Genomic DNA, 19,515 nt, shown 5'->3' with positions numbered 1-19,515 from the left:
ACAGAAATAAACTCTCACTTCTGATATACAGGAATATCTACAAGTCAAAAACACTCAGCATTTTCAAAGGGAATTATGACTAACTAACATTATTATTTGACAAAACAAAATCCACACTACAGTTAAGTATGATACAAACAGACCTGGCAACCTAAGTCTACCTCTTGGACTCATATGGCAATTAACTCCTGAAAGTTTTCTTCTAACACACACACACACACACACAGACACACACACACCCTGGATCACACAGTGAGACTCAAGGAAAAAGGCAGCCTTAAGCGGTATAAATACAAAAATGCAATACCATCTCGTTCCTCTGTGCTTTGTTCTATAAAGCTGGTATCAAAACAGTAGAGAAGAGCCATAAGGAGAGCCAGATTCACTGCGTCCAGGGAGCCGTTAGCCTCAACCGTTACTCTTTCCAAATGTCCAATAAGGAGGAGGGTGTCATCTTTGGCGAATGGTGACTGACAAGCCCAGGCAAAAAGACTTTCTGCCAGAGATTGCTTGCACTCCTTGATGAGATCAGAAACCTACAAGTGAAAACATAATTGTGATATAAATTTTATCAACCTGATGTTGCAAAATGTAGACTATCTCCCATAAAAGTCAACAAAAACCGCTAACTAGAATCCATGAGTGATGTTAAAATTATCAGAATTCTGAAGAAATTCTAGGGTTTAGTCGTCCTCTCTTTTCAATTCCTTAAGAAATTGTGGTGACCAATTCCTTCAACAATTCATTCCAGAAATAACTAGACAACACGTAAACACTGACAGAGTAACTGGAATAACTACAAACCAATTCCATGAGCAGAGCAGGGTTTCCATAGGAGTGGCTGCTCATACCTTGACTTCCAGAGGCAGGTTGGAGGCTAGCCTGGTCTAAATAGCAAGTTCCAGACCAGTCAAATACTACCTAGTGAGCTCCTGTCTCAAAAAAGGGGGAGTGGGTGGGAGGCAGTGATGGTGCACACCTTTAATCCCAGCACTTGAAAGGCAGAGGAAGGTGGATCTCTGTAAGTTCAAGGCCAGCCTGGTCTACAAAGTGAGTGACAGGACAGCCTGAAAAACCCTATCTCAAAAAACAAAAAACAAAACAAGAACCTCTGTTTTATGGGGCTGGAGAGGTAGCTCAGTGGTTAAGAGCACTGGCTGGTTTTCCAAAGTACGCCTAGCACACACAGAGGCTCACTCACAACCTTCTATAACTACAATTCCAGGGGATCCTCTACCCTTTTGTGATCATGAAGGTACTGCACACACATGGTGCATAGACAGATAGGCAGGCTAAATAAACACACACATATTCAAATAAGTAAGTAAATATAAAAGGGGGGAAGGATGGGAGAAATGGCTCAGTGGTTGAGAGCACTGTCTACTCTTCCAGAGGACCCGGGTTCAATTTCTAGTACCCAAATCATGGCTCATAAGTGTCTGCAACTTCAGTTCCAAGGAATCTGACACCCTCACAGAGACATACAGGTAGACAAATGATCAATGCACACAAAATAAAATAGATAAGTAATTAAAAAAGGTAGTAATGATGATGATAAAACACAGAACTTTCTTCTGCCTAGGTGAAATTAATGTTTCATATTTTTTTTTTTTTTTTGGTTTTTCAAGACAGGGTTTCTCTGTGGTTTTGGAGCCTGTCCTGGAACTAGCTCTTGTAGACCAGGCTGGTCTCGAACTCACAGAGATCCGCCTGCCTCTGCCTCCCAAGTGCTGGGATTAAAGGCGTGCGCCACCACCGCCCGGCAATGTTTCATATTTGACAAAGATTCCCATTAAATCATTTTATAGAACCCTTGCCTCTTTGCGGTGTTTCTCACTGCCCAAACCTCTCTCTCTCTGTAGTTTCTCAAACTCATTATTCACGTCAATCTGTGACACCAAAGTAAGAACTTTGTAAGTCAATCCTTGTTCCATCAGCTCATCTGTAAAGCGTGTTGTCATGGAAACCAACTCTGGACTGTAATGAAAAGAAATAAACAATATATGAACAAAAATACTGTCTTGACAGCAGCCTATTACTATAAACAACCAGGAGGAATTAGTTTTGTTCTATTCACCCTCTCTCTCTCAGTCAGTTCAATAAGGCTCTAAGTGATTTCTCATGTGCAAACAAGGCAGGTTTAAACAAACTCATCACTCTGCAAAGAGCAGTGCAGTGTATTATTCACCTGAGGTCACAGTTTACTGAAACTGGATATACTAAGGGGAAATTGTTATTTCCCAAATTCAAATTCAAGTAGTTTTACATTAACCCCTTAAATCCCAAAGAGCAAACAGACCTGAGTTCCAATGTCCATGTCTTCCCTCGTCTAGACTGTATTAGGGTTTTAAGAGAATTTGCAATGCACCGCTTTCCATCCCAATATAAAAGGACAGCTACCAATCCTCTGGTGAGGCCAGGGAAGTGCGGCTGCTGATGTTCTCCTAGAAAAGGAATTGATTGTTTAGTAATGAAGTCCAGACGTGTTTGAACTGGAACACAAATCCTTACTCCAAAATTTATTCAAATAAGCAGAGTCTCAGAGTTAAGGGGACCCGGAGGACCCCTGCTCCCTGAATTCCTGGCATAGCAGACTCAGGGCCACCCACTATATATATGTTAGGACGAACCCGAGCAAAAAGAACAAGAAACCATCACTTTCCAAACTCAGTTCCATCTGATTTCCTACACTGTGCCCTCTTTTCTTCACTCATATGAACTCTTGAAATGTTTTCAAGTTTCCTCCTTTCAAGGTCACTCTCCTCTAATCTGCACCACCTCCTGCCAAAACCTTCCCACCTCTTTCCATGAGACTGTGCTCCTTCACACTAAAGGAGGCTATACTCACCTTCATTTTACACAAGTCTTCTCAGAGTAACTAGAACACAGTGATAGAGGGTATGTGTATTAAATTAGCCTTCTGGGCTGGGAACCTGGTTAAGTGGGTAGTGTTTGCCTGCCAAGCTAAGGCCCTGGTTCTATCTCTAGCTCTGCCAGGAAAAAAAAAAGCACAAAGTCCTGAAATGAATTTAAAACTCAAGTGCATTAAGACAACATCCCCACACACAAGGGAAAACTATCTTCACCCTCTTTGAAATTACTATTCAACTAAGATGTCTGTATTTCCTTTGCATGACTCCTTGTGATCACTAATAAACTGCGTGTTTTATGGAAATACTGATCTTTACATAGTAGCCACAAACTAATTTTTTTTTCCAAAACAGGATTTCTCTGTGTATCTCTGGCTGTCCAGAAACTCACTCTGTAGACCAGGCTGGCTTCGAACTCACAAAGATCTGCCTGCCTCTGCCTCCTGAGTGCTGGGATTAAAGGCATGCACCACAACCACTTGGCTTACAGAATAATTTTTAAGTTATCTGGGATTATATATGTTTGTGCTAATCCTCTAGTAGTACCTTATTACTGCCATGAGAATAAAGTCCAAACATCTGCACTTTCCTCCGCTAGCCCCTATTCACCAGGTTCCAGGCTCAGGAGTCTTCTTCCCTTTAACGTGTATTTATTCAGACCGGAAGCACATGTCTTTGTACCTCTATCAGCCTTCCCCAAGAAGTCTGGGTGTCTGGGATTCACAGGCCTCAGGTCAAATGTCCTCACCTTGGAGAGGCCTTGACTAAGCCCACTAATCAGACTATCTTAACAGTCCTGATATCCCTATGCCCCATGCCCACCCAGTTTATTTTCTTCCTAGTATTATTATTAAAATTACCTAATTTTTCACCTAGATGCCCATCATCTACCTAGCCTCCTCCAGAAGACAGTCCAAAACAGCAGTAAACCTTGCCCTCCTACTCATTGCATGAAAGGACTTGCCTTGAGCCATGCAATTCTAGAGATGTAACTTAATCTTTGCTAGTAAATTACTATGTCAAGATCTACCTTAAGGCAGTTCATCAACAACTGGGATCACTAAGCTTGCCCTTTAATCCAGATAAATTAAATATTTTGAATCATTCTGTCAAATAAATGATATCTTTAAAAACAATCTGCTAGGGGGCTAGACAGATGGCTCAGCAGTTAAGAGCATTTCCCAGCACCCACAAAGTGGTCCACAATCACCAGTAACTCAAGCTGCGGGATCTAACACCCTCTTCTGACCTCCCACAGCACTCAAATGAGTATGGTGCCCATACACACACCAGGTACACACACATGCATAAAATAAACAAATAAACATTTTAAACCCATTTGTTACCCCAGCATTAAATTCTAAGTCAGGAGTACATACCTTCATGATTCTGTACTACGTACCAGAGTTTCACCCAAATGTCAACTTACCAGCAAGGAGAAGCTCAACAGCTGACAACTCCCCAATATCAAAAAGGTCACTGATGATAAAAGCTTCTTTAATGAGCTGCTCAGGGAGAAGTCTGGTTCCTTGTTGCCCCTGGATGGCAACACCCTCTGTACTGGCTTTCTGAACCTTCTCATGCTGTTGAACGTTTTTTGGCTAGAATGATAAAATAATAATCAAGCAATGAAAACAGTATATTGGAGGCAAGGTCCTACAAGTGCTCCTAGCACGTCTTTTCACGATAATGCAGCCTGACTTGCCATGGCGCACAGACCTCTAATCCTAACACTCAGAGGCCAGGTAAGCAGAGTCAAGGCCAGCCTGGGTGAAAACAAAAACAACACAGCCTGGTAGCATACCAAACTGAAGTGTTTCTTATCTAGTAATCTAGAACTGGAGGATATGAGGCAACACTTGGCACCACCTTCAACTTTTTAATTCAGTACTACCTTCTCAAAACTTCTACAAAGCTAGAAAACCCAGAGAAAACACAAATAATACTACTCTGTTTTCCACATGTTCAAGCGACTTTTCTAGTTACATACCAATAATCCAAACAGACACATAAGCTGTATTAAATAATGAGCAATAGCATTACTTTGTAGAGTTAATCGTGGATTTTATTTGCTATAAAATCTTTCTCTGTGTGTGGTGGTGGGGATGTAACCCACAGATAGAAAGATGGTAGGCAAATGCCCTAGCACTGAGTTACCTCATTAGCTCCCCCTAAAGACTCCTTGACTGAAATATTTACAAAAGACACAGAGAAGTCTCTGCCAGATAACAAACTGTCAAAGTTCAGATCCTAAAGAACTGCCTGGGTCATTTAGCACAGCGCCTCTACCAAACAGAAATGGCACCAAGGTAAGTTAGGTAACTTGTTTGAGATCATGAGGTGGTGTAGGAGGCCCTTCTGTATTTGTATTGCTTTCATTGGTTGAATAAAGAAACTGCCTTGGCCTTTTGATAGGGCAGACTTAGATAGGCAGAGTAAACAGAGCAGAATTCTGAGAAGAAGAAAGCAGAGACAGGCAGACACCATGATTCTCCTGCCTGAGACTGACACTGGTTAGCATCTCTCCCAGTAAGCCATGACCTTGTGGTGCTACACAGATTACTAGATATGGGTTAAAAGAGGATGTGAGAGTTAGCCAAGAAGAGGCTAGATATAATGGGCCAGGCAGTAATTTAATTAATACAATTTCTCTGTGGTTATTTCGGGGGCTAAGCTAGCCGGGCAGCCAGACGAAAAGCAGGCCCACTCCTCATACTACAATGAGGGAGAGTCAAGATAGAAGATTCAGCAGAGTTGACTCCCAGCTCCAAGTCAGGGCTCCTTCTACTAAGGAAAATCACAAGAAAGACAGGCCTGGTGGAACAGGCCCACATCCCAGCTAGCTACTCAGGATAGTAGGTCCAAGGCCAGCCTGGGTAAACTGAAAAGTTTCGAAAATAAAAAGACTGTTAAAAATAAAGTACAAAAAGGGCTGGTAATACACCTCACGGTAGAATGCTTTCATAGTATGCACAAGAGCACAAGATTTAATCTCTAGAAACACGACCCACTCCCAAACACACACAAGCAAGAAAAAAAAGGAAAAGCAAAAGAACTGAAAAGCAAAACGCCAAACTAGTGAAATGGCTTACTGCAATAAGGAACTTGCTGTCCCATGCCTGGAGACGGAAGTTCAATCCCTAGAACCCACAGTGAAAACAGCAGACTCACCCACCAAAAGTCGTCTCCTGACCTCACTCATGCACTATGCACACCCACACAAGATAAATGCTTTTTTTAAAAAAAAGCAGTAACTCACTTCTTGTAGCACAATGTTGTAAATCTTACATCATCATACTAGTACATTAAAAAAAAAACTGTCAGACAGATATGACTGTTCATGTCATTTCTATAATCTCTGTATTCCAGAGGCTGAGACAGGAGGATAAAAGCCAACCTGAGCTACACAGAGTTCCAAGCTAGCCTTAGATACAGACACAGCTGATTACTCTTATGAACTACCTCAAACAAACAACCAGAAAATTGCCCAGGAGCAAAGGAAGGAGTTTGTAAACTCAAATCCCTCAACTGTAGTACCTTCCTACTTGAGAAGGTGTCAAGATACAGTAATGATATGTAAAAAATAATTCAGTTAATACAATTTACATTACACTATGGAGACTTAAAATTCAGAAGGGTATCTGGAAATTCATAATCAGTGAAAGTCAGGGTACTAGGAGAGGCAGAAACTATAAGGCACCAGCATTTGTGGGATATACTGCATTTCCTAAGTCATCTTTAGATACTACACTTACCACTTTGCTGGAGATAAATTCAATAGTAAGTTCCATGAAAAATAAAAAGACAATAAACTGTTTGGGAAAGGGGCATTTTGAAAAAGTCTGAATTGCACAGCACACTTCAAGCACCAATGTTTACACACTGAGAGTTCACATGTCTCTTTTTTTTTAAGATTTATTCATTTATTTACTATACATATAGTATTCTGCCTGTATGTATACCTGCACCCCAAAAGAGGGCACTAGATCTCATTATAGATGGCTGTGAGCCACCATGTGGTTGTTGGGAATTGAAGTCAGGAGCTCTGGAAGAGGAATCAGTGCTCTTAATCGCTGAGCCATCTCTCCAGTCCCTGGTTTTTTTTCTTTAAAAAACAAACAAAACTGTGTTGGTGAGGTGGTTGAGCAGTGAAGTCTCCTGCCACCCTGCCTGAGGTCAAGTCCTGGGTCCCATGCACTGGAGAGAACTCACTACTGAAGTTGCCCTCTTCCCTTCATCTTTGGACCATAACATGCTCATGCCCACACCCCACATAATCAATCAATCAATCAATGTGACTAAAAAGATAATCACTCTCCAGATCTAATTTTTTAGAAAAAAAAATTAAAGGAGAAGAAGAAGAAGCAAATCTAAGAAGCAAAGAAGAAAATTTCCTACTGGGTTTTTAAACAGTGAGATGAAGTCCGGTTTGTGTTTCTTCAAAATCATGTCAAGAAGGTGGACAGCTTCAGGTTGTCTTCTCCAAAGAGCATTTACGACTGTGTGCCAAATGTCTTTGTAGGGCCCCCATAGGCTGGCAGCTTAAAGAAAAATAAAACCATCATGAAATAATGCATGTCATCTACATGTTAGTCATACTCACACCTACTTTTTAGTACACAATTACCAAAGGAAGTATTAATGGCCATTCTTAATATAAAAAGATACATATGTTACATATATACACCAGCCAAAAACATAATAGTACAGTTCATTAGAATTCTTTGGCAACAATATAAACTTGCTGTCTAACAAGAATAAAAAAAAAATCAAACAAACTTAAAGTGGATTGTCAGTCAGCTGAACTTGGCATTTAGCATAGCAAATAAGGAAGTTAGGACTGATCTATGTAGGTTAAGCCTGCCTAAACCCAGACAGACCGTTTATTCAAAAATCACAGCAAGGGGAACCACAGGCAGTAAGACAAACAAGCTGGGCCTTTTAAGTGTTGCGAGAGGGAGGGACAGGGCAACTCTCAGTAGTAGAGCACGTGCTCAGCGTGTGGGGACCTTGGAATCAGCCCAATGCACACACACAAACACTAACAGAAGTTGTGAACAGGAGAGCCTGGGACCACAAGTGTATCTTGGCAGTGGAAGACAAGCTTATCGTGCAAAATGCCTGGCTCAATCTCCAGGACCAGAAGCACTGTGTCAGGTCTTCTATGTGAGGATGTGGAGAATAGGAGTCAACACATCTCAATCTTCCTTAGCAAGTATCATTCAACTTCCTGCTTTGCTTCTACTTCAATCCCGTTTGCCAATCTTTTGATTACAAGTATAGCTTTTTGTCAGCCAGATGTAGTGGCACAAACCTACAACAAATATCAGCTATGCGGTCAGATGAGGTAGAACTCCTGAGTGAGATATGCCTGGACAGCCTCAAGATCCCATTCCAAAACAAACTGTAACTTGTCAGGCGACCCTCTCCAGTGAAGAGCCTGCTGACAGAGCTGCCACAAGTACCCACACACACATACTGCTACCACCATCAATGCATTAGAGTGCAGGTTTGCCTATGGGTCTTTCCTGAATTTTATTAAAGAAGTCAATCAACAGGACCTAGTTACAGCTAGACACACTGACAAAAGTCACTTCTGAGCCTACCGAACTGACCCTTGGCCCTGGTAACTTCTCTCAGGACCATTTTCTTGACCCTCTCTTTGTAAAGGTAAAGGACAGCATAGGTTTGAGCTTTGGATTGCAGCACAGACTAAAAAGTTTGAGCAGTACCGTGAGGCTCAAAAAGTTTCATACTCTAAGTCAGGGTTACTCAACTAGTACACTCCATGCAATTATACCCTCCAAAAAAACATACAGTTTTGGTCTCAGCTATTAAAACAAGTGGGGTTCAACCTGTAGTTTGTGACCCCAAAACAAAACAAATAAAGCCAGACCCCAAACATACAACTAGCAGAGTGGACAATGATATTCCAGGGCATGGGTACTGGACTAGGAAGTGTTGGGAAGCCAAGGTAATAGGTAGGTAAGGCGGTAATGGAAGCTACACTAAGGTGAGGACAGTAAAACAGGAAGGGCCTGTAGGAGTAGAAAGGAATTAGAACTGGCAACTGAGTGGGTACAGGATCCAAGGAAAAGTCTCCAAACTGACCCAGGGTGGCTCAGTGTATAACTCAAAGCCCTGAGTTCAATCCCTGTGGCGGGGGCGGGGGGGGGGGGGGGGAGTAATGGGGGAGTTTCAGGAAAACCGAAAAAAGTCTTATCACAGAGATTTTAGAAACAGCCATGAAGGCACAAACACATCTGTAATCCCAATCCTCAGAAGGCTGAGGCAGGAGAAAAATTTGAGGCCAAACTAGGCTATACTGTAAAACACACACATACATACAATACACACACACACACACACACACACAGCAGGTTCCTGTGGAGTCCAGAAAAGGGCATTAGAGCCACTGGAGCTGGAGCTGCAGGTGCTGAGCCTGACGTGAGGGCTAGAAGCCTAACTTGGGCCCTGTGTAAGAAGAGCACTCAGCCACCGACCCACCTCTCCAGCCCCAAATTCAGTGAGCTTTCAGGGCAAAAACCAGAATCCTAAGAACCCTGCAAAGGGTGGCAATGGCCTACCTTGTCAGATCTATTTGCTGTACCCCTGCCGTCTTGATCTTTAGGTCTTTGAAAGTGCAGTCTTTTCTCCCGACTGTGGAACCTACCCGGTATACTCACATCCTTAAATACTTATCTTACCTCATAGACATCAGTCCATTCTCAATTTTTTTTTCAATATTAGTTCATTCATACTTCCCAAATCCTTCCCTCCCCCGACCTCCCCAGCTAGGTCAAATACCCTTACTATGAACCCTCTTGCCTTGATTACCTTTCAGACCACTTAGGCAACTGAGTTTGTTTTCTTATTGAACTGAACTTACCAGTGTCTCATACATGGTGAATGAGTAAATGTGATATCCTAGAAGTATTCCAAAACATTAAAAGAAATAAATATACTTCTCAAGGTTAGTAAATTATATTAAAAATACACATTTAGAAGTTTGGAAAAATGTAATGCTCTTCATTTCTTACTGGTAAAAGGATAATTACTGAAATTGCGAAACTAAATAAATCTTATATACTTATGTTTGTTGATGTGTTGAGATTCATCATCAACTGAGAAGACCAGTTGTGATTTGTGTGCATAATTTTGATCTGTTACTGACAGACTCATTAACAGGAAAACACCCAAACTTTTCTATGTAATTTACTGAGCTTGTACACTAATCATGTGTAGTTCATAGACAGTTATTAGTTCTTCAGAAGTCTTTTTAAAATATTTACCTTCTTCAATTACATGTATGCATGTGTATGTCTGCACAGTAGTGCGTTGCTCATGGAGACCAGAAGAGAGCATTGTATCTCCTGGAATAACAGACTGTTGTGTGGGAGCGGTAAGGATAGATGTTGGGAGGAACACACACACACACAATTAAAAATCTGTTAAATTTGGTGAACTATGTAACATAGAACCCTAATCAGAGCTGTTTAGAAGGACAGAAACAAACCAAATGCTTACAACCTTAGGAGGCATAGAAACAAAGGGAGACAGTGAGTGCATACCTAATCTCCTACAAGGTTTGACAATGGAGAAGCAAGAGAAATGGTAAATAAACTGAACATGAGATCAAGGTAAAGACAGGCTACTCTGTGGATCTCTGTGAGTTCAAGACCAGCCTGGTCTACAGATTAAGTTCCAAGTACACAACAGGTGCCAAAGCTACAGAGAAACCCTGTCTTGAAAAACTTAAAAAAAAGAAAGAAAGAAAGAAAGAAAAGAAAATGGAGCGAGAGGAAGCCACACAAAAGAGGGAAAGAGTAACAGTGGAAGAACAAAAAGGGTGGGATTTACCTTGGGCAAGGTCACAGAAGGAAGCTAAGTGCAAAGGTATCTAGATTCTCAGGCAAGGGAGTGAAAAGATGCCTGCTGGCTTTTCTTTCTCTAGGTCCACTGGAGGGTAAAGGTTTGAGAAGCGGAAAAGGTATGAAAGAGTCATCACTGTGAATAAAGCAGGGTGACCAGGTAGCCTGGCATGTCGGTGGCTACTTACAAGCTTGTTTGTGAGTGGATCTCCTCAGCAGGCATGGCAGTCACAACAGTGAGAGCCATTCGGTCCAACCCCGACAGGTATAAGAATTCTAGCCGTCAACCACCCTTTCCTCCTCCACCCTATTGTATGTTTAAGCTTTTGTTGTGAATAGAGAAATAATAGAAAAAATGGCAAAAGACAGCACTCTTGTGAACAGCAGCATCAAGCATATTCACACAGTTGTTGTAACATAGTGTTACCTTTCCAATGCTGCAAAGCTGAAACGCTGAGGCAGGCCTAGAGCTTCATGCCTGTAGCCTGTAACCTGTAACCACACAGCACTTGGGAGACTGACGGAGGTTATTCTGGGATACACAGGTAATTGCAGGCTAGCCTATGCTACATCATGAGACTGCTCCCCCCACGCACACATTTCTCTGCAATCTGAAACTTTATACTCACCACTACCACCTTTCACTGTTCTAGCCCCTGGCAACTGCCATTCTAAGCCCACTTTTTTAAACTTCTTTTTAGTGTAGCTAACTAGGTAAGTATAGCTGTTTTGTTTTTGTTGTTTTGAGTGTGTGTGTGTGTGTGTGTGTGTGTGTGTGTGTGGCATATTCCACAATGTCCTCAAAGGTCATACAACATGTATCATTGACAAGATCTTCTTCTTAGTATACATGTCATATTCCACTTATCCATTCACCCATCATCCATTCAGCCATGGATGCTTAAGTTCTTCCCAAAGATGATAAATAAAAAGAAAATAACTCTCTTGACTACTGGCTTTTTCAAATGCATTCTTTTCTTGCTGCCAATTAAAGCTCTCCTGTACAATGTCCACTCCTGGGAGCTACTGACAACTAACTGCTTCTTTCCCTTCATGGCTTGTGTTTAAGAGTAAGGATATTATGTGCTAAAAATAGATGTAACACAACTACCACATGGAAGTCATGCCTTTTAAAAATTTTAGTAATATAATATTTATCTATGGGGGGCGTGATGTGACGTCACAAAATCAACAAAACTGTGCTTAAAACCATTAACGGTTTAATCTTAGATAAATTTAACCTCTACAAGTCTTTACTTCAAAATTAAATCTGAGATATTTAACCACATTACTCCATGGGTTAGAAAGGAATTAAATGAGATAAAGCAAGGCTAATACTTGACCCAGTGCTGAGGCATAGTACGTGTCCAATAAACAGAAAATTTCATCTCTACAGAACAATTTATCATACCACTTCTGAGATAGTTTAATGTTCAAAACTCAGATTTGGGCAGTTTTCAAAACTATTAGTAACGTGGCAAGAACCGGTATCAAAATAAACAGTTTAGAAACCAAACACTCAAGAGTGCTCCTGAACGACACTGCAAGCATTTGTTTTACTGACTCTTAAACTGCACTCGTGAATCAAGTGTCTAAATCTGATTTCGGGAGTGCCACGCCTCATGCAGAATGTTTGACATCTACGTCCTCCCTGCTAATGGCCAGCAATGTGCTCCAGGAACACGTCAAAAGCCATCCCCTTTTTCAAGCATCTCTGGGGGTTCGAATCACCAAACTATGACCCGCCCCAACCTTTCCATAGCTCCGTCACTATCCGGGTCGGCAGTTACGAAGGTGCAGGAGGGGCGACACCCGCAGGGTTAGGAGGTATCTGCTGAACCCCTGGCACCCCCTTGCCGGGCACCTTCTGTAAGGTGCTTGCCGCTCGCACAATGTCAGTCCCCACCCTGTGCCCGCCCGGCCCACAGCCTGCTTTGCGCTTCCTTCCACCCTAGGCTCGGCCTCAGTGACCGAGACTGCAGCCATACCGCGGCGAAAGCTGGGCTGCACACGCACGAAGGACACGAGGTGGGAGGAAGCAGGCTCAGGGCCGCACGCCCGGCTCTCCGCCTCCACTTCCAACACCCATCTCCTCCCGGGCAAAGCGGCAGCCGCGCCGCGCGCCATTCAAACTGGGAGGCGCGGAGCTGCAGGCCAGAACGCGGAGAGAGCAGGCGTCGCGCACAGACCCGCGCCCGCACTCCGAAGAGCCTTCCCGCGCGGGCGCTCCCTCCAGGCCGGCCCCGCCCTGCCCCGTGGGTCCCCGCGGGTCCCCCACGGCCCTGCGCGCTCACCCGAATTTACCGCCAACAGCGCCGCCATCTTGGAGGAGGACTGTCGGAGCTCTCCTGCCGCAGGGAGGACCCCGGACCGGAGGGCCTGGCCGCGGCGACGCCTGAACAGAAAGGCGCCCCGGGTCCCCCTGAGAACCGCGTGCGGGGCTCAAGCAGGTGTGCGCAAAACTCCGGACTCGGCTCTAACCCATAGTTATCGATTCTCACTCAGACCATTCCCGTTCAAATAAGGCGAGGGCAGCCGGTTCGGAGACTAATCGTGCACTGCATCCTGGGACTTGTAGTTTATTTCTAGTGAGACGCGAAGTTAGCTAGTATGGAAAACGTACATCACTGGAATAGTAAAAAAAAGTTCTTCGAAAGACGCCCACCTATGGTTTTATAAAATCCTTAAAAACAAATCGTTACCTTCATTTCAATTTAAATTGTATTTGACTCTCTTCCTTACCTTGAGGGAGTAGAACGAAGTGAGTCTTAAGTGATTATGGCATTTCTATTTAGTAAGCATATTGTGTAGACATAGTCACACTGTATTATGAAATTTTCAGACATCTGCAAAATTAGAATACGATCTGCCCGGTTTAAAAAATGTCACCCATTTGCTTCCTCATCCCCAAAAGATTATTTTGAAGTAAATTCCAGACACAATTTCATAATAACCAAGTGTTTTTCTACCTGAACGACCAAAACACTAAACTCACTTGTTAAATTTTTATTTGCTAACTTTTATGTTTTTACATGTGTTTAATTTTACAGTACTGGGGATTCAACCTACGGCCTGGCTCATGTTATACCCAAAGCCCTTTTAAAACTCTTTCTTATTATTTTACTTTATGAGTATGATGTTCTGCCTGCTGCATGTTAAGTCTGTGCGTGGTGTATGTATGTGCCTGGTGCCATAAGAGGTCAGGAGAGAGCTTCAGATCCCAGAACAAGAGTTACGGATGATTGTGAGGGGCCACTGAGACAGATTAGAGAGAACCGCTTCTTCCTTGGCACGTGGGTGCGGGAGTGAATCACTGTTAAGTATTATTAAATACTATCGCGTAACTCTTTTAAAAGCTCAACAACAATTTTATTAGAATTAAAGAGAAAAACATAGTACAGGTTTAGTGAAAATCCCATCAGCCACCAGGAGAGCCAGAGAAAACAGTCATGCCTTTTAAGTCAATCATGGACTAGAAACAGACGTCTTAATAAGAAAGGGAAAGGACACAGAGGCACACACCTTTAATCTCAGCATTCAGAAGGCAGAGGCAGAGGGATCTCTGTGAATTCAAAGACAGCCTGGTCTACAAACTGAGCTCCAGAACGCCCAGGGCTCTGTTACACAGAGAAAGCCTGTAGGGGGAGGGGACTGAGGGAAGGGAGGGAGGGAGGGAGGGGAAAAAAAGAAAGGAAAAGCACTTCGAAGAATGGAAGTGGGCTAGCGAGTGGGGAAAAGAGCCCAAAAAAGCCCACTAACTAACTTCTAAGTGCTATTAGAATTGTTATTTCCGACTCCAGCTTTCATTAAGTGTATTGTAAAATCCGTGTAATTTTCTGCGGATGATTGCAACTGTCAAGAATGGACTTTTTGACAGTTCTTCACTTAGACTTGGGAGCCTTCAACGGAGAGCTGGGAGTCCAACAGCCTTTTACTGGCAGCGGCCCAGACTGCCGGTACAGCAGCCCCACTATTTTGGAGCGTGTACAGTCACCCTAAGGATCCTCTAGCATCTACACAGCTGAAGACATGCTCCTGCCATGGTCACTCCAGACAGCCTAGACTGGCCATTGCATGTACTGTAATAAGAACTCTAAATGACCCTGTAGTCATTTTCACCCGGGCTACAGGAGGTGCACTCTTCCTGGTGTTGGCTCATCAGAGGGTTTGGAATTGATGCAGATCATAAATCCTTGTATGCATGAAGGACTGTGTCATGATTGGTGCAAACACCCCTACTGCATATCCTTTCTGGTTATATAAGCAGACTGGCTCTCATTTCAAGTCAGCTGGGAGGCACCCTTTTTGTACTGCCCCTGCTGTTGCATCCTTAAGACCACTAAAAGGCTTCTCTCAAAAAAAATAAAGAAAAAGTCTATTTCTTTAAAATTAGTATGGCATGCTGAGCTGGTAACATAAAGACAGGACAGTTGAGGTGGCAGCGAGCAGTGAACGAAGCAAAGGTGGCAGGGGAAGGCAATAGCAGCAACAGCAGCAGTTTCAGCAACAGAGGTTCCCCAGGGGGATGGGGTACCGAAATCCTAAGACATGACAGAGACGAGAATGGATGGTGGCAATCTAAAGAAGTCAAGAGAGGACAGATCCTCAACGCTAAAGATAGAAGACCATGAAGAACCAGAGGGGATGGGAAACTGTGGACTTTTGTTGGTGGAAGGGAGAGGTCTAGGAAGCTGCTAAACCTATGGTCCTGAGACTCTCGGCCTGAGAGCTGAAATACTTTGACAATGACTATGGACCTGACACCTAGACCCGAGAGCTGTGGCACTAATGGACACTACTTGCTGCTGCCTCCTGGTGCTGCTTGCTACTTCTAGAAGCCAAGAATTACCATAGTCCCTGATTGGCAGAAACATGGATGGTATGGCGGTCAGTATTATCAAGTAGACGGAATCTAGCCCCAGCCGTGAGAATGCCTGCAGATGGTTCTTTCGCTTGTTTATTGAGACAGGATAAAGGGCCACTGTGGGCGGCACCATTCCCTGGCCACGAGTGGAGCGGGGGAGCTGAGCAGCAGCACGCATGAATTCCTCACACTCTGCTTCCTGAGGACGGATGTGATATACCCAGTTACTTCAGGCTCCTGCTGTCGAGACTCCCCAGCCATGAGAGCTTGTATCCTTGCACTGAGTGGAAATAAATCCGTACTCTCTTGAGCAGTGTTTGTCAGAGTGTTTTTATCACAGCAACAGGAGAACAGACAAAGATGGAGGGGAAAGGTAAGAGCAGTAAGTCTCGAGCCAGAGTACTTTGAATAAGTTTCTAACTTCAAAATTCTGGAGCAATAAGTCTTTACTTCCAGGGCCGGGAACTGTCAACTTCTGGTCTTCTGCTCTAAATCCTAGGTCTTGGGTCCTCAAGCACTACAAACTGTCACACTGAAAGAACTCCACCACCCACTTGAGATTCCTATGTTGGAACAACAGGACTCTTACCCAGGTGTACAACCATCCTTAGCCACAAAAACACCAAAGTCAGAAACATGAGAGTCATTCCATGAGTCTTCTTCGTCCTCCTGGGAGAAGGTAATTCTTGAGTCGCGTACCAACCAAGGCATCTGCGTGTCTGAATTGCCTTTTCCTCCCTTTCCTGCCCGCTGAGAAGTGCTCACTAACTGATCCTCTAATCACAGCACTTCTCCAAGGCAAAGGGTCTGTGTTAGTGGAAACTGCACAAAGCCATCCTCAATCCCTCCCTACTGCCACAGCTGACTCGGGCTTCTCTACTGGTAACCCCATCGCCCTGTTTTACCTCTCTGTGTGATAGTCCTATGCCCCCTGACACTTGCCTTCTCACTCAAACTATTAGCTTATTGGAGCCAATGGGTATTAAAAGGCTCTGCCTCTGAGAAATCCCTGCCCTGGAATACTGTTAGTCTTGTGGGGGAGAAGGAAGTACATTCACTTTAGATCCCCCATCCCAGGGACTGACAATCATAATGAAGCAAACGGGCCATGTGAAAAGGCGACTTTCCATACGCTGGGCTCTTCCAGCCCATCCTTACGTCCCCAGTCCTGCTTATTTCCAATCCATCTTCCATCCTGTAACCCGCTTCTTCCTAAAACCCTTCCTCTTCTCTTTGTTCCCCATCTTCTTTCTCCCTGAATGTCTGCTGATATGGTCTTTGTAGAGCATCCGTTCTTCATCTCGTTACTCTTCTTTGGCCTTCAGGTCTCAACTCAGGCATTATCCCATTACCCTATTATCTCACCCCAATCCTAACCCAGGTTGGGATAAAATCCCCTCCTGTGCTCTCCCACAATGTACAGTTTTTTTGTAACTTCTTCCTTCTGAACAGAAATATCCACATAGAGTAGTGCCCAGTAACTAATGAATAAAAGTTTGTTGGATGAGTGGGACTGAGCAAAAGAAAGCTGCTATCTTCCTCAATGCCATCGATGGGTCTCTCTTTGTAGCCCTCCCTGACCATGGTGGGACTGAGCAAAAGAAAGCTGCTATCTTCCTCAATGCCATCGATGGGTCTCTCTTTATAGCCCTCCCTGACCATCATGGAACCCACTGTGTAGACCAGGCTGGCCTCAAACACATGGAGATCCACCTGCCTCTGCCTCTGAGTTCTGGGATTAAAGGCGTGTACCATCCCTCCTGGTTTTACTTGGATTTTAAATGTCCCCCAAAGCTCATGTGCTGAAAAACTTGTTCCCCAGTGCAGCAGCATTCAGAAGCAAGGCCTTTGGGACTGACTGGGTAGTGAGAGCTCTGATTTCATGGATGAATTAATTTACTTTTGGACCTGTGGCCTAATATGTTTAGGAGGCAAGACTTGGTTATAAACGCAAGCCCTCTCTCAGTTTCCTAGACACCGTGAGGTGAGCAGTCATGCCCTACTCCACACCACCACCATGAGGTGTTGCCTCCCCACAGGCCCAAAGCAAAGGAGCCATGTGACCATAGACTAAAGTCTTTAAAAATCTAAGCTAAAGTAAATCTTCTCACTAATTTTGTTGCCTTGCGCATTTTGTCACAATGACAGAAAACTAACAAAAATCCATTGCCAGAGTGTACCACGGGCTTATTGAAGACAGGTTCATAAGCAGCTCGCTCTCTCTCCCTCTCTCCCTCTCTCCCTCCCTTCCTCTCTCCCTCTTTCCCTCCCTCCCTCCCTCCCTCCCTCCCTCCCTCCCTCCCTCTCTCTCAGTTTTGTTTTTGGTTTTGAGACAGGATATTTCTTTGTATAGACTTGTCTGTCCTAGAACTCCACTTTAAACCAGACTGGCCTCAAACTCTTTCACCTACCTCTTCCGGGATTAAAAGTGTCTGCCACCACACCTGGCTGTGAAGATATTCTCTTGAGAGTATCTGAAAACTCTGGAATTAGGATGATGAGTTAATACCAGGTTGTCCAGTGTGGATATGAAAAAGGTGGGTCACACCATATTTCCTCCCGTGTCAAATCTCTGGTCCCAACAAGGGTATGAACCATAATTACTTAGCCTAAAACAAAACACTAGGTTGTGCAGAGTAAAACTTCTATTTTGAAATCAATCAAATGATCCAAAAGAGTCTGGACTGGAAGCTTCAGGGACGGCTCAGCAGTGGCTCAGAGCCCTGGATGCTCTTGCAGGGTACTTGGGTTCAATTCCCAGAACTTCCATGGAGGCTGACAACCTGCTGTTACTCCAGTTCCAGGGAATCACAAGCCATCTTCTGGCCTCTGTGGGCACACACGTGGTGCATGTACTTACGTGCAGGTGAAATACATACACATTAAATAAATAAATTTCTTTTTCATTCTTTTCCAGGTGCTCAAGATGTTGAATAAAAGACATGGTGGGTTCTCCAGAGGGAATATCTGGATTTCTCTGAGTCTTCCGGTGGGAGCTATGATTGACCATGCTGGCAACATCATGTCTGTGAAGGGAATCAAGGGATGGCTGGACAGACTTCCTCCTGCTGGTGGATGACATAGTGATGGACACAGTTAAGCAAGGTAAATCAGAGCCAGATGTGGTGGCACGTGCTTTTAGTCCCACCATGATGGAGGCAGAAGTAGGGTGATCTCTTTGAGTTTGAGGTCAGCCTGGTCTAAAAGGTGAGTTCCAGGATAACTAAGAATGTTACACAGAGAAGTGTAGCGATGAAGTGAGCAGGCCTGCTTTTCGTCCCGCCCAGCTCCCGCACAGCTAGCTTTACACCCGAAATAAGAACACACAAATTGTATTCATTTAAACACTGCCTGGCCCATTAGTTTCAGCCTCTTGTTGGCTTAATCTTGTTGATTAACCCATTTGTAATAATCTGTGTAGCACCACGAGGTGGTGGCTTACCGGGGAAGATTCAGCATGTGTAACCTGGCGGCTGGCTCCATGACATCTGACCAACTACGCTTTCTTTCTCCCAGCATTCTGTTCTGTCTACTCCACCTATCTAAATCCTGCCCTATCAAAAAGCCAAGGCAGTTTCTTTATTAACCAATGAGAGTAACACATAGACAGATGACCCGCCTCCATCATTTCCCCTTTTTCTGTTTAAACAAAAAAGAAAGGCTTTAACTTTAACATAGTAAAATTATATATAGCAAAACAGTTATCAAGCAAGAATTACAGTTACAATATTTATATCTACTTTATCTTTTATCATAACTAAGGAAAACAATAACTATCTATTCTTCAACTCCATCAAAGACTCCAGAAGGATATAGTACTACCTAAGTAAACAAGAAATAAGCAACTTCCAAATCTCTAAAAATGACAGAGATATCTCGCTATCACCCAAAATTCTTTTGTACTGTTAGG

General features: G+C 43.6%; 1 protein-coding gene across 2 annotated transcripts in view; it reads right to left on the bottom strand.

Moving 5' to 3' along the window:
* The window catches only part of Nup205 (nucleoporin 205), a 73,166-nt gene extending 59,929 nt beyond the window's left edge, over positions 1-13,237 (bottom strand). For both annotated transcript variants that reach the window (XM_041675657.1, XM_041675658.1), the window contains exons 1-6: positions 13,036-13,237; positions 7,269-7,411; positions 4,300-4,471; positions 2,300-2,444; positions 1,818-1,977; positions 308-536 (exon numbers count right to left, since the gene is read on the bottom strand). In XM_041675657.1, coding sequence (XP_041531591.1) covers positions 308-536; positions 1,818-1,977; positions 2,300-2,444; positions 4,300-4,471; positions 7,269-7,411; positions 13,036-13,063 — 877 coding nt within the window. In that variant the 5' untranslated portion in view covers positions 13,064-13,237. The remainder of the gene's footprint in view (positions 1-307; positions 537-1,817; positions 1,978-2,299; positions 2,445-4,299; positions 4,472-7,268; positions 7,412-13,035) is intronic.
* Between the last annotated feature and the right edge of the window lie 6,278 nt (positions 13,238-19,515).

This window comes from Microtus oregoni, unplaced genomic scaffold, assembly GCF_018167655.1.
Source record: "Microtus oregoni isolate MIOR12 unplaced genomic scaffold, Mior012 000026F_ref0000081, whole genome shotgun sequence".
Lineage (NCBI taxonomy): Eukaryota > Metazoa > Chordata > Mammalia > Rodentia > Cricetidae > Microtus > Microtus oregoni.
This window is presented reverse-complemented; position numbering and strand designations above follow the sequence as displayed.